This window comes from Gallinula chloropus, assembly GCF_964237585.1.
Source record: "Gallinula chloropus genome assembly, chromosome: 4".
In the NCBI taxonomy this organism is placed as follows: domain Eukaryota; kingdom Metazoa; phylum Chordata; class Aves; order Gruiformes; family Rallidae; genus Gallinula; species Gallinula chloropus.
Genome location: NC_140088.1, coordinates 17,040,879 through 17,055,093, shown reverse-complemented (window position 1 = coordinate 17,055,093; position 14,215 = coordinate 17,040,879). Strand labels below are relative to the sequence as shown.

At 44.4% G+C, this 14,215-nt stretch overlaps 1 protein-coding gene across 1 annotated transcript; it reads right to left on the bottom strand.

Moving 5' to 3' along the window:
- Nucleotides 1-1,617: 1,617 nt before the first annotated feature.
- LOC311191384 (CD59 glycoprotein-like) lies at nucleotides 1,618-8,065 on the bottom strand. The gene is made up of 4 exons (XM_084263548.1): nucleotides 7,990-8,065; nucleotides 4,899-4,971; nucleotides 4,350-4,451; nucleotides 1,618-3,169 (listed from the first exon to the last, which is right to left on the bottom strand). The coding sequence occupies exons 2-4, from the start codon at nucleotides 4,960-4,962 to the stop codon at nucleotides 2,976-2,978; spliced, it is 360 nt and encodes a 119-aa protein (XP_084119674.1). The 5' UTR covers nucleotides 4,963-4,971; nucleotides 7,990-8,065; the 3' UTR covers nucleotides 1,618-2,975.
- Between the last annotated feature and the right edge of the window lie 6,150 nt (nucleotides 8,066-14,215).

The window sequence follows — 14,215 nt, the reverse complement described above, 5'->3', positions numbered from 1 at the left end:
CTGCAAATTCTCTCTATGCTACATGCGTTCTTGTTGATCTTTATGAAAGAAGTGGCCTTCTCGAACGCAGAACACAAGGACTTGTTGCTCAAGCTGCTTCTAGATGACAAAGGAATGAGAAGCATGATAGATTAGACAAGAAAATATTCAAGGCTGTCAGAAAACAAATATTAATTATTGTTCAAACTATTATCAGACAGACAAAATACAGAGATTCTTTTTGCACTTATAAAAAAATATTTGACATATGCAAACCATACAGGAATCAAACAGGTTTAAACATGCCAACCATCAAAAAAGACATTGACAATATAGTAGGACAAAAATTATAACCAAAATGGTTTAAGCATAAGGAATCAGCTTGACACACACCTTCCCCTAAGTGTATATTGAATCAGTGCTTTAATACCACTGTTTCCACCTAAAATGCGCAAGACCTTAACAAATAGTGCATCAGTGGAAAAAGTCACTATGCAGAGATTAAGGTCTTTTAAATGTCTACTTTTATTAATCAGATAGGAAATAAAAAGATGGAAGGACAAGAGAATAGGAAATAAAGGACTGTTGTCTTCTTTCCAGCATATCAGATCATTATTTCTAGTACCTGTTACATTGAGAACACACATCAAAAGGCTCAAAGTATAATTAGCCTATGAGAGAGGGAGAAAAATATTATTTTCTAGTTGTCTGGCTTCACAAATATGGACTAAAATGTTTTCTGTTCAACTTGGCTACACACTTCAAGTAAACTATTTCTAGTAAGATCACTATCAACTTGAGCAGGAACTGCTTTCCCCCTCCAAACAGTTATTAACTAGAGCTAAGGACTCAAGGTGGGGGAAGGGAAAGAAACAACCAATACTTCCACAAAGAAATCTAACCAGCATGTAGGAGAATAAACACATGTGATAGTGGAAAACTGCAGATGGGACTGCTCAGAGCCATCACAGTAACCACGTTACATGCCCTGCTTCTGCTGCTAAAGCAGTCCAGCAGGGGAAATCTTTCTTCTCCTCAAATCATGGCATATTCACACCTCCAATGAGACAATTCTCAACTAGAAGAGACTAAGGGACCACATATTCTACTGCTTTCCCCAGCACCATCATTAGTTCACCTGGAGAAAGACTAGGTCTCCTCATTTCCAAACACAGGATGGCTTGGGTTAGAAGGGACCTTAAAAGGTCAGCTAGTCCAACATTCCCTGCTGTGGGCAGGGACATCTTCAGCTACATCCAGTTGCTGAGAGCCCTGTCCAACCTGACCTTGAATGTTTCCAGGGATAGGGCACCTATCACCTCTCTGGGCAACCTGTACCACTGCCTCACCACCCTCATCAGAACATATTTATTCCTTACACCTATTCTGAATCTACCCTCCTTTAGTTTAAAGCCATCACCCCTTGTCCTTTTCCTTCCGAAAACAAATCATCACTCTGCCAAAACTAACCGACTAACAGCAACCTTCTCCAGAAAAGAAATGAGAGGTCACTTGCCCTTGTCGAGAATCTCTGGATAGGAAACATGGATGCATCTCCAACAGAAACACCGGGAATTCTATCCAGCTGTAAACACCACACTGATAAATAACCACACTCTCCATGTTTTCTTTTTTGGCATTTTTATTAATCAAAGACATCACAATTTCCATACTTTGAGTGATCAGTGAGATCTCAGGATGCTTTCATAGCTAAGCTAAGCTTAACCAAAAGATACATTGCAGAGTACTCCAAATCTGTGATATAACACCCTCATTGTAACTGGGCAAACTGGTGGCACTGGCACCCTGTAGTGCACAAGTGCTCAGAAAGAGAACATGCCCTTGGCAATGGACCACAACTCTTGCAGGGACATAAAAAGAGCTCCGTAAGAGTGAAAGGAGAATTTGATAATGTAGCTGACTGAGGGAGTCCCTAAGGACTGGAGATGTATCAAAGGTCTGTCTCCACCACTGAGGCAGAGCAACGTACAGAGTATTTCAGCTTCAGACGTCTTGTACATACAAACCAAGCAGATTTTATTCATGCTATATAAGTACAGGTACATTTTTTATTGGCATTTATAGAGTTGCATAAAAGTGAAGATAGTAAGTTCTGTGAGACTTTAATACTCTTAGGTGGAAGCTTGAAGGGTTAAATTTACAAAAAGCAACAAAACCCAACTACCTAGGAAAATAATTTAGATGTGCCAGATCAATTCCTTAGCATTTTATAACAATTTTCTGTATACCAATAAATACTCAGTGCAAAGCACATGCTTAGTTAAAATCCTAGATGTGGCTAAAGTGTAAGAGAAAAAAAATAGCTCAAGTGTTGTCTGCATGTGCACAGAAATATAAAAAGAGGGGAAAAGTGTTTCTCAGTATTACTTTGGTTTTAGAAATGTAGATGCTTCTCCCAAAATAACAGTACATAAAAGGTTGTATTATTCACTTGTATAAAGGAAAAAGTTAGTGATGGGACTGAGTCTATGTCACTTGAAACTAAGTATTTCCATTCTCATGAAGACTACAGCAAGTTTGTACCTTTGATCCAACACTCAACAACTGTGTTGAGGGTATATCACCTGCTTGGTGTACAACAAGGTAGCATTAAAAAAAGCCCCAAATCAGAAATCCCAACAAAAATTAATTACAATTTATGGAACAGTAAGAAAAGATAGTTTTCCAGCATAAAATCTGAAATATTCCTTCCCTTCCATCCATGGAAGCTTGCCCAGGTTCTCCACAAGGTAAGAAGTTATTTTACCCATTAATCTATGGGCAAAATATGCACGATCTCTATAACTGGTATCACTATACATCTCCTTCCAACGAATGGAGACAGTCATTTTACAGATAAAACCTTAGCAAACAGAGTTTAAAATTGAAAGGTAATGTTTTAGCTCACAGTTAGGAACTGAAAATGTGAGAAGTGCAATTCAGAAAGACTTAATGATTTTGTATAATTTCAGCTTGAAAGTACAGTTTACGGAATATTACAGAAGCATCCATAACATGGTCATTACAGAAGCAATACTGAAGACTGCTTTGTTAACCCCAATAATTGAGCTGTCGTTGCACAAGTCATGTTGGCAGCAGAAGTATTCAAAGTTATCCAGCTGGAAGAATTGGGCGATATCATTCATATTGCACTGGGATGACTTCCAGCAGGAAGAAGTTCTCAATTTTCCTATGGAAAAAAAAAAAATTAGACTAAGGTCTATTGAAGGTAATGCCACTGTTGGTGCAGAGACACAATCACTGCCTAGACTGTCACATACTTTTGTGTTTATAACTTCAGATGTTTTTACAAGTTTGCCTTCACTATGAATTTAGTAGTGCAAATAACAATAGCAAGCCATGGTCCTGCCTCCAGTCTACTCTCTTGTAGCTTCTAGCCCAATGAAGAGCTCTTCCTTTTACTCACTAATTCCCCTGGACACTGAAGATCAAACAACTAATCTTCCATCTTCCCTAGCTTGACACATCAAGTACTCAACTGCTGAATCTGGCAGTGGACAACTGCTGAAGGCTGCAAACTAGAAAGCCTACAGCTTGTGCTTAAGAAGGTTTAGGCTCAAGGGAAATAGCAAAAAAGAAAATTCCTTCAGATGCAAGCAGCACAGAGCAGCATCCTGGTCCAGCAGTGTTAGAAGCTTTCTTCTTCCACACCAAGTCATAAGCTTCAGCAAAGACTATCCTGGGGAACAGAGCAGTCCCACACCATCCTGGTTCCCACTGTCCAAAAGCAGAGCCTGACAGTCTGTCCAGAGCAGAGGGAACCAGTTGGGAAAGAGGAGATTATTTCAGTCCACTTGGTACTTCTGTTTTTCCAATTTACCCTGTCACTGGTAGCAAGAAACTTACATAAATGTTACTTAACAACTAGAAAAGTAACTCTACACCCTGAATAGCCATGACCATCTTCCTGAGATGCAGGTCGCTTCACCCTCAGCAAAAGATAACTTATTTTAATAGTATCAATTCATAAATGAACTAGTCTTCATATTTATGGGTTACACATGCTTTATCTGGTTTTAAAGCATTATTTTAAAGTCATGGCTTTCTCCTATTTGTTTCCCGCTCCCTTATGTGGTGGGGTTTTCATTATTTTTTTTTTAAATCTGGATCTACAGGTATCTGTGTATATGCTTGCACAAGTTTAAATCATCTATCGAAACCATAATTATCTTTATCAGTTCTTGGAAGTAAAAATAAATTGATGTACTATAAGCATGACCTTCAAAAGTACCTGCAGCCTTATTTTGAGTGAGATAAACAAATGCATGCGAAGGCCAGATCAGAAGGGAACAAGCAATGAAAACTGGTATAAACATGTTTATTTTAGGTCTGTAGGACAGTATACATACCAAATTTCATCTGCAAGCAAGTATCTTCAGATGCAAGGCAAGTACTGTTCATCTTGCACGGGGAAGGGCTGTTCTCACAGTGATAACACCGTAGGGCATAACCTACAAAGACAGGGGGTTATCTTTACTGAAAAATTAAGTACTGAAACAGTAGCAGCATTAAAAAGAACAGAAAAAAAATAAAAAGAAGAATCGCAGGCAAGAAGTCACTTGACAGAACTATTCTCCATCCCTTTATTTTACCACATTTCTCTCCTGTGCTGTACACCTAGTTTCTAATTTACATTACAGGAATTCGATCTTATAGCAGGAAACCAGACTGATTTGCTGCCATATTCACCAGCATCGAATTCCACACCCAATTCTCTCTTCTGACCAAACACAAACAGCAGCAGAAACTAAGCCCTGCTTCGACAGCTACTGTCCTTCCCCAAGGCAGTATTAAATAACCCAGGTCCTTCTCAATTTTTTTCCTTCTTCAACATTTTTTGCATGATTTCCCCGGCCCCTGTCATAACATTGTATCAGGGACGTACCACTCATACTCACCAGAACTACAAAAAGCAATCAGAACAATGCAGGTGGTTAACAGGATGCAGTTCATCTTGGTCATGCTTCTTCCCTAGTTTGAAGGCATAAACAGATGTTACATGTTTATTCTATTTAAAAGCTACATGAAAGTAGCCAACTATTTTGTAAAGAATGTAGGTTTCAAGAGGTATTGGCCTGGAAAGCCAGTGGAAGAGGATTCCAAAGGATGCCTTTTACTCTGAGAAGAGAGCGTTTATTCTGAAAAGGAGATTTGAGCCCCAACAAGCTGTACATCGCTCTCCTTTCACCCCTCTGATTGCAGGATTCAGCCTGTCTCTCAATTTCTGACAGACACAAATTCACCTTACAGAAAGGGAGGCCATTTGTTTCCACTGCCTTTTATTTTGCAGCAATTCCCCAGTAACCCCTAAACCAGACTGTGCTCCTTTCTTCTCTCTAACAGGGCTGCAAGACATTTGTCTGCACTAAGCGGGCTTTTGCCTCTCCTCTCCCAAAATTTCTCACATGGGGACAGACAAACACAATAACCCCTGAGTGGCTGCAGCGATGGCTCAAGTTGGCTCAAGTCCTCCACGACTGCTGTAAGCCATGACACAGGAAGGTCAGCATTTTCTTATTTTCTAACATCAGCAACACTGAAGCAGGACTTATTAGCCTGACTTCTACACACAGACTCTGAACTACAAGCAATATTATGTACTAGTGAAAAATCTCTGTTATTGCAGAGTAGGCTATTCAGAACAGGGATCAAGCAGATGGGGGGGAGGGAGGGGGAAGGTAGGCAGTAAGAGGGACCGTACTTGTGCTAGGAGAGCATGATTTCATGTTTGTCTTCAAAGATCAAGTGGGGCTGGAAGTCCCAAAGAATTAAAAGCATCCAGATAATGAGTTTCACTTATGATAAGGCTGCAGTCACTTTGCTGCTTATGAACCTGCTAATACTGCTGGAAGCTTTTTCTACATGCAGATAAGAATCTAGTGTGGTGGACAATAATCACATTGGGATGGAGGTTTTTTCCTCCCAGAAGACTGACTGTAAACCTGAAAAGATGGTTTCATAGTAAACAACACTGAAATCCTTCTCAACCTTAAATCTAGTTTAGTTTTCTACTGGAAAAATATAAGTCAACAACAAAAACCAAAACCCACTTGTTTTTTCCGCTGTCTGTATGACCTACTGTTGAGCAGCAAAACTAAGACAAGAGCATGGTTTGCAGGAGGAAATGATTTTTCCGGGGTAAACAACTTTGAGAAGCCTTCCAAGACCAGAAAGGCACACCCAGCAGTGACGTGAATCTGCAGGAGGGCCATTAGTCTGGTGGTTAAAGCAAGAATCATTCCGGATGGAAACAAGAATCTTCCTGGGAACCTCTCCATGGTCCAGAAGCCTTCAGGCATACAACAGTGTCAGCAACGTAAAACAGTTTTGCCTTGGCAAAACTGAGTCACAGCCACAATAAATACAAGGCAGGTTAATAAAAAACATCATAACCAACATAATAGCTTTGGCAATAGTAATTCAACCAATTTATTTTTGTGAGAATGAGTTTGGTTTTTTTCTGTACTCCCTGTGATAGATGAGCCTTTGTTCAGTAAACTGCACGTACCTTGAAACAGGTCTTAACATTCTGATTTTGTAAGAATGATTGTGTAACATATATTGGAAGTTGCTAACGAAGCATGGAAATGAGTTATAGGTAACTTAGAAGTAGAAACCATAGAAATCAAGTAGCCAATGAATGAGCTTGCTGTTAAAGATGACCAAACACGGGAGAGGGGTAAACTAAGGGACAGGTGAAGAGGAGCAACTTCATCCCGTCGACCACCAGGAGGTAGAAGACGACCCCCTAACAACAGCTGGCGCATGTGCAGAAGATCAAGCGGAAGCCTCAGTGGAAACAATCGGGACCCGGAACTTAAAGACTATAAAAACCTAAATTCGGACGGGGACCGTGCGCGCCGTTGGCAGAGCCCAGCGCTGCTTGCTTACTGTCGCCTGCTAAATTAAGTTTGTATTATTTTTAAGTTTGTAACTGAATTAACTGGTTTCCGACTGGTGATTGGGAAACCTACAATTAGACTCCCGAATGAGGACTGAGAGATGTGCTAACAAATGTTAGCATTACATATATACACACACACACAGAGCAATTGACAACACGGCTTAAAAGAAGGAAAGCAGAAAACATTTCCTAAAACGACTTTTCTAAATGCTGCTGTAACTGAAGCACCCGAGCGGTCCCAGCAACAAGAAACAGCAACTGCAATCGCAAGATAGGCTTAGTGCCTTGGCTGCGAAACAGAACCGCTCCTCCGCAGTCCCACCGGGGAGACAGCACTCGGGCAGGCCCGGGCTGCTGAGTAATAAGAGAAGGGTATCCAGGATTACAAGCCAGCACTCCTATAGGACCCCGGGGCATTTTAGCAGCTGCTCGGGGTTGCACCACGCCGTTTGCCGAGGCAGCTCGTAGCCAGCAACCACCTGGCAGGCGCATCCTGGCTCCCTCCCAGTTTTTTTTTCAAGTCAGCTGCAGCGCGCCCCAGGCAGCATCATCACTCATCACCCCAACCCCACCCCTGGCCGCTGCCAGCCCGCTATCGCCTCGGGGAGGGAGGGGGGGTTCCGCCGCAGCGGTCCTGGCGGCTCGTTCCCCTGCGGGCGGCGGCCGGAGTCGCGGCGCCGCAGCCCGCCCCGCTTAGCGCACTGCGGTGCCGGCGAAACTCAGTCTGGGGGCAGCCCGGGAAGGTCTAGAACCGGTCCTCCCCACCCCGGTTAATACGGTACAAGTCAGATTTCCACCAAAATCTCCCGCCTCCTCCAATTCCTAGGAAAAGCCCTTCTCTCCCCGCGCACCCCCCCCGCCCCAGCGGCGCCCTGCCCTTCTGCTGGCTTGTCCCCGCTGCCGCCACTCCCTCCGAGCCCTGGCCGCCGTTTTGCCTCAGGAGACAGAGCCAAGCTCCCGGAGAGACCAAGAGTCCCCCCAACACCCCTCCCCAGTGCCGACGAGACGAGGGGCGCTGGGCTTCCTCCGTCCCGTGTCCGTCCCCCCACAACAAGGGACGGGAAAGGAGCCCTGTAGCAACCTACCTGCCTGTCCGTCCGTCCGTCCGTCCGTCCTTTACCTACTCCCAGCACCTACTCCCGACGAGCCGCAGACCGTCTACGAGTAGAACGCGGCGGCGGCAGAGCTTCTATAGGCTGTGCCACCCCCAGCCCCGGGGGCGGAGCAGCGGTGGCGGTGGCCTCGCCCGGCCCGGCTCCGGGCAGGGGCCCGGCAAGGTCGCCGGCCCCCGGGAGCCGAGGTCAGGGTGGAGCCGCGGGGCCCGGGTGGAGTTGCCGTCCTGCTGGTCCTTATTGCGCAAAACTTAAACAGGCTGCGAAAACTTTTGCGAATGGGTCTCTCCTACGTAGACACACACGCACACGGTGTAGCGCGGCGTAGTGGCAGCTCTTAACGATTTTTCATGAGGCCCGTCTGATGGATGGAGACACTTCATAAAGGGGAGCCGTTCCCCCCCCCCGCCACCCCCAGCAGCTAAACCTGAGCTTTGTGCCCACCCCACTTCTCTTCTGCACACAGAAACTGGGTTTCAAACGGAGGCTGGTTGGGGGTAGAGCCATGGTGAGGGGTGTCCCCCAGCTTCTTGGGTGCACAGAGCAATTGGTGAAGAAAATGGGATCAGCTTGACTGTAGTTAAACAGTCATCACCTGTAGCGAATGGAATCATACTTGATAAGACTGGGCCAGGCAGCGTGCCAAGAAGTGAGAGTTAAACAAAGAACATGGAGCGTGTGTTGAGCAAGAATCTGAAACAGCAAAATACGCGTGAATCTGGGAGGGAACAGGAGCTTGGAGGAGACTGTTGAATGCCAGCCTGGGAAAAGAGAAGTGGTTAGCTTTGTGCTGTTTAGAGAACCAAGTGGTTACTCTCTGTGTCCAAAAAATCTGAGGTAACCCAGTACTTCCAAACCCTTTTGACCCCTCTTTTTGGGTAGTCGACAGCTACGTAACCATTTGCACATGAGAAAATAAAATCAATCGCGCTGTGCGTTCCCCGGCACATATTGAACACGGGGGTGTTGGTGTCCACACCATAATCTTAATTTCTCCCTCATAATCAAAGTTGGCAACTCCTGGGAGTACAAATAACCCTGCTTTGGAAGTGCAAGAGTGACCAATTACTAAAGCACTGAACTGTTGTGGCAGAGGACCATATGCTCTGGTTGGCAAGAGAGAAGAAACAAGACTGATCCACTATTGTTGTTGATTGGGCTGTGCCCAAATCCAACCTTGCACTTCCTGATGTGGCTGGTCTGAGAAACTCAATTGTGAACGACTTACTTTCCCTTCCTTCCCAAGATGGACTGCCAGTTTAGGTGAAGTAAGCCATTCTAATTTTTGTCCTGTTGGTGATTCTTGGGGCACTGGACCACACGTCCCTCCTCTTGCTTCCTTATCCAGCATCAGGAAGCAGATTGCCATTTTTATCGGGTTTAGATCTGTACTGATTATCCCAGTGGTAACCTTTCTTGCACCAAGGACACAGCTGGGTAGGATTCTTCTCTTGCCCTCGTCCTCCATGTTTTGTCTCAGGTCAGTCCTCTTTTGTGTGCCATTCTTGTTCACACAGGAATTATTTAACCACAGCTCAGCTCGTGCCACTGCTAATTGTTAAGCCAAAGCAGTGGCAAACATCTCTGCCCTATGTTGTTCTGATTCGACATTTTAACACGCTCTAATTAAGTCTGTCAAGGTCCTGGCATGGTTCCCAATAGGATCAATTGCCTGTCAGCAAACTGAATTGGCATTTTCAATAGCAAGTTGAGAACGCAACAGTTCTGCTGCTTCAGGTGACTCAGTTTGCCTCTGAATGGCAGTCTGCAGTTGATCAAGAAACTGCACATAAGGTTCTTGCTCCCCTTCACATATAGCTGCAAAGGACGTTTCTCGCTTACCAAAATCGGGGACATGCTGAAGCGCTCTTATAGTGAGGTTCACTGCCTCGGTAAAGACCTCATGGGGCAAAGTTGCCTGTGCTGGCCCTGTGGTATAGTTCCCTTGACCAAGTAATTCCTCTTCTCTGATACCTATTCCAGCTGATATACTGTCCATCATTTGTACCAAAACAAGTTCACGATGTTCAGAAAGCCACACAGAAAACTGTGTAGTAGACAAGATTAGACAGAATGCATTTCCAGTTGTCCTGGTTTTGGTCAGGATGGAGTTAACTTCTTTTGTAGCAGCGGATGGAATGCTGTGCTGCACCTTATTCCAACCCACGGGCTTTCAGTTTCTTGGTTTTGGGGTTGTTATATGCCCCTTCCTTTTCCCTTCCCTTCCCTCACCCCCCCCACACACTTCTCCCCCTCCTCTTTTCCTTTAAAAAGCAGGCAGCTGCATGAATCTCAGCTCTCAGCTGGGGTAAAACCACGACACCAGTCCAGGGGGGTCATCACATATGAGTCCCCTATTGCTTGTGGCAAGGAGGCTTGCAAGCCGTATTCTTTAATCAATTGCCACAGTTCTTTAATTGCCTCGTATGGTAGGTGTGCATATTCAGGGGCCCTGTGAGGTTGATAAATAACTGACATAGCATGGAGGAGACGTATATCCCCTCTCTTCAAAACTTCCACACAGCACTCATCTAAGAGCCCAACAGTAACTTTGGATGTCAGAATGGAAGCAGTCCAAGCTTAGTAAGTCAAAGGCGGAGGCATGAACGGTACATTAACAGAGATAATGAAGAAATGGAATTCTGCCACTGCTGCTGTAAGATTTCATCTGCAGTCAGCACAGAGGCTGCTAAAACCTTCAAAGAGATAAGTGGCAGATATAAATCAGGCTCGCTCCTGCTCAGGATCAATCAGTTGCATGTCAAGAGGATCATTAAGACCCACAGTGGTTTCTGGCTGACATGGTTCAGCGGCTCATATTCTTGAGTCCAGATCCGGTGTGATCAATTCAACTGAATGAGTCTTTCCGGGCCGCAGCCCCAGCCTCCCCTCCAGGAGACGTCAGGCACCCCTTGCAGACTTGCTCATTAGGAAGCAGTGTCTTTAAAGCAGTATGAACGACCCACCCTGTGTGAAGGACCGATGTTTAAGGGAGTAGGTCGAGACTGTGTTGGTGGTTGTGCCAGCCTGGATGCAGCTGTAGAAGCTAGAGATCAACAATGCACAGCAGAATCTCAAATTATAGTCTCTACAAGATTCGGTACAGCCCTTGAAAGGGCAAGTAGAGATCTTAAATGAACAATTGGCAGAGGAAAAAGCTCAGGTAAGTTACTTGCAATCTGTTTTGAAAGAACAACTCCTTGCGGGCGAGGAGAGTGTTAGACCTCCTGAGAAAAAAATCAAATACCCCCATCAGGAATTAGAGAAGGCAAAACTAAGATTGGACAAATTGCATGTTCCCACCAGTTTTTTGCAACCTTTGGTCAAAACTGAATTCACATATGAGGATGATGGGGACGAATTTCCTCAAGTTACTACTAAGGCTAAATTGAAAAAAGATTGGACAAAAGATTGGACAAAATTGAAAAAAGGCAAGGACAGGCTGTCTCATTTTGCTAGAATATTGCAGGAAGAGATAGACAAACCAAGGAAAAAGCTCTAAGCATTTCTTGGGATGGTTAATTTTTGAGTCATTTTGGCAGTCATAATTTTGGCTTCCACTGCTACAGCAGTAGCTTCCTTAACACAGTCAGTTCAGACTGCACACACAGTAGGTCTGTATTGTTTCTCCTTCTTTTGATGTCTTTCCAGGTCCTTTGGTCAGCTATATACACAATTCAAAAGATGGAAGCTCACATGATGACCACGTTACTAAGCAACGGTGTGGTTTTAAACAAAAAAGGGGAGATATAGAGAATGGAAATGTATTTAATAAGACTGAGCCAGGCGACATGCCAAGAAGCGAGGGTTAAACAAAGAACATGGAGCATGTGTTGACCAAGAATCTGAAACAGCAAAGTATGCATGAATCCTGGAGTGAACAGGAGCTTGAGGGAGACTGCTGAGTGCCAGCCTGGGAAGAGGGAAGTGTTTAGCTTTGTGCTAGTTAGAGAATCAAGTCGAGTGATCATTGGGGAATTAGCAGAGCCTCCCTTTAGAGGAGGGTATTTAAGCGGTAGTGTGTGTAATAAAACTGATTTTATGCTTGTACCTGCTGGATTTTGTGTCTTCTGTGTGCCACAATTGCCCTCAAAGGCTTCTTTCCAAAAGCATGATGTGGCTTTCATGCATCCCCACTGACAGTTATGAATGAATAGAATCATAAAATAGATTCATTTAGAATGGAAAATGGAATAACTATTACAGTGCTGGATTTTCTTTTTTTTCCTGTCACTGTTTAAAGTCATTTCTTATCTATGCAAAGACTGTAAGGTGTATAATTCAGGCCAAGTTAGAAATTCCATTTACATGTGATCATACTGTACATAGCGAAGAACTACTTCCACTTCCTCATACAAAATTCAGCAAGGGTGAACAGGCAAAAATGTTCAGCCCTGCAAAATTTTCTAAGTGGATTAATAAATTAAGGATATTTTTTTAATATATCAGGTCTTAATTGAGTGGATTCTCACTTAGTAAGTTGCATACAATAACACATAAATATCTTCTGTCCCTTTGCTTTTGTTTATGGGTTAAACTGAGGTAGAATTTTAAGATCACATGCTGAGCTACACTGATAACCATCCTTAGTGTAACACACCAACAGAATGACTTACATTCTGAGTGGTTAGGGGTTGCTTTAGGTCTGACAAATGAACTGCCAGTTGTGCTGCGGTAACAAAAATAAATCCAAGCCCACTATTGTTAAGATACAACCGGTAGTTACAGGTATTTCATATTGTACTCAAGTTATTACTTTTTGGTTTGTTTTTATTTCTAAATAGTACCAAAACCCCCAACTTCTGGTGTCCTCAACTATGATTATGTCACTCTCCAATATTTTTCTAAGTTGTCAGCGTTGAGATCAGGAAATTGCCACTTCCGAGTCCTGACTGTTTCCCTTTGTTGTTTTCTGTTCATAATCTAATTTAGTCGAAGGGTTTTAGGGCTGGGTCCTGCATTTGGGTCACAACAACTCCAGGCACTGCTGCAGGCTTGTGAAGAGTGGCTGGAAAGTGGCCTGGCTGAAAAGAACATGGGGGTGATGGTCCACAGCTGGCTGAACATGAGCCAGCAGCATGCCCAGGTGGCCAAGAAGGCCAAGCATATCCTGGACAATATCAGAAATAATGTGGCCAGCGGGATTAGGGCAGGGATCGTTCCTCACCACATTGGTGAGGTTGCACCTTGAGTGCTGTGCTCAGTTTTGGGCCCTTCACTAGAAGAAGGACATCGAGGTGCTAGAGTGTGTCCAGACAAGGGCAGAGAAGCTGGTGAAGGGTCTAGAGCACGTCTGATGAGGGGTGGCTGAGGGAACTGGGGTTGTTTAGCCTGGAAGAGGCTTAGGGAAGCAAGTTGCACAGCAACTTCTGGCAGGGTTTTTTTTTTTTTTTCCCACTGGCTGGCACACTGCTTGTTTTTCTCGTATGATGCAGTCACAGCAAGGAAACAGTGGCCAAAGGTTCTCTCCATTAAACCATGCAGTCAGCAAAAGCCCACAAAAATGCTGAAGGAATCCTGCAGTGCAATTACAGAGACTGTCAGCGTAGGCCTTTTCCATGGACAGGAGGACTAGATTAGTTACAGATTTGTGTTGGATGCACTATGTTTTTAACCACAGGCTGAATTCATAGATGGTCAACAAGGCTTATTTTATCTTGCTAAGAGAAGTCCTGACCAAGCATCAGTATCAGTCCAGAGCTGAGTCAGAAGCTGACAGAATTCAGGCTGAACCTGAAGGACAGTGGACGTGTGAAGGACATAGAGCTCATAGAGCTGCCACAGTCTGCGTGCATGTTGCAGGGGTTGGAACTGCCACAGGAAGCATTTAGTGTCAGCAGCTCCCAGTTCACACCCAGTGCTGCTGGTGGAACACTGTCTCCTGAAGCAGAATCTTGCCAGCCAGTTCTCTCCTGCCTTATAGAGTCCGGCAGCGCTGGCAAACATAACCAATTCCTTGTTGTCCTTGATGGACTCTGACATTTCACTCTTCATACCCACCTGGCAAAAGCTCCAGAGCTTTGGGTGGGGTGAGAACCACTGGCATACGCACTTCTTCAAATGCACGTAATGAAGAGCTACAACTTGCCCAAACACTGCATCTGGCAACTTTAGGCAGCACACCGCGTGCTAAGCTGCCTGCAGCAATGGAATAACCTTTTTTCCTGTTACAGCTACGCATGTGTTCAGTACAACAGCA

Bases quoted from the DNA above. Each gene is read 5' to 3' on its own strand.
- LOC311191384 (XM_084263548.1), bottom strand. From the start codon at position 4,962: ATGACCAAGATGAACTGCATCCTGTTAACCACCTGCATTGTTCTGATT. The intron at 4,452-4,898 runs GTGAGTATGAGT...CTGTCTTTGTAG, and splicing joins GATTGCTTTTTGTAGTTCTG to GTTATGCCCTACGGTGTTAT. The intron at 3,170-4,349 runs GTATGTATACTG...TTTTTTCCATAG, and splicing joins TTGCTTGCAGATGAAATTTG to GAAAATTGAGAACTTCTTCC.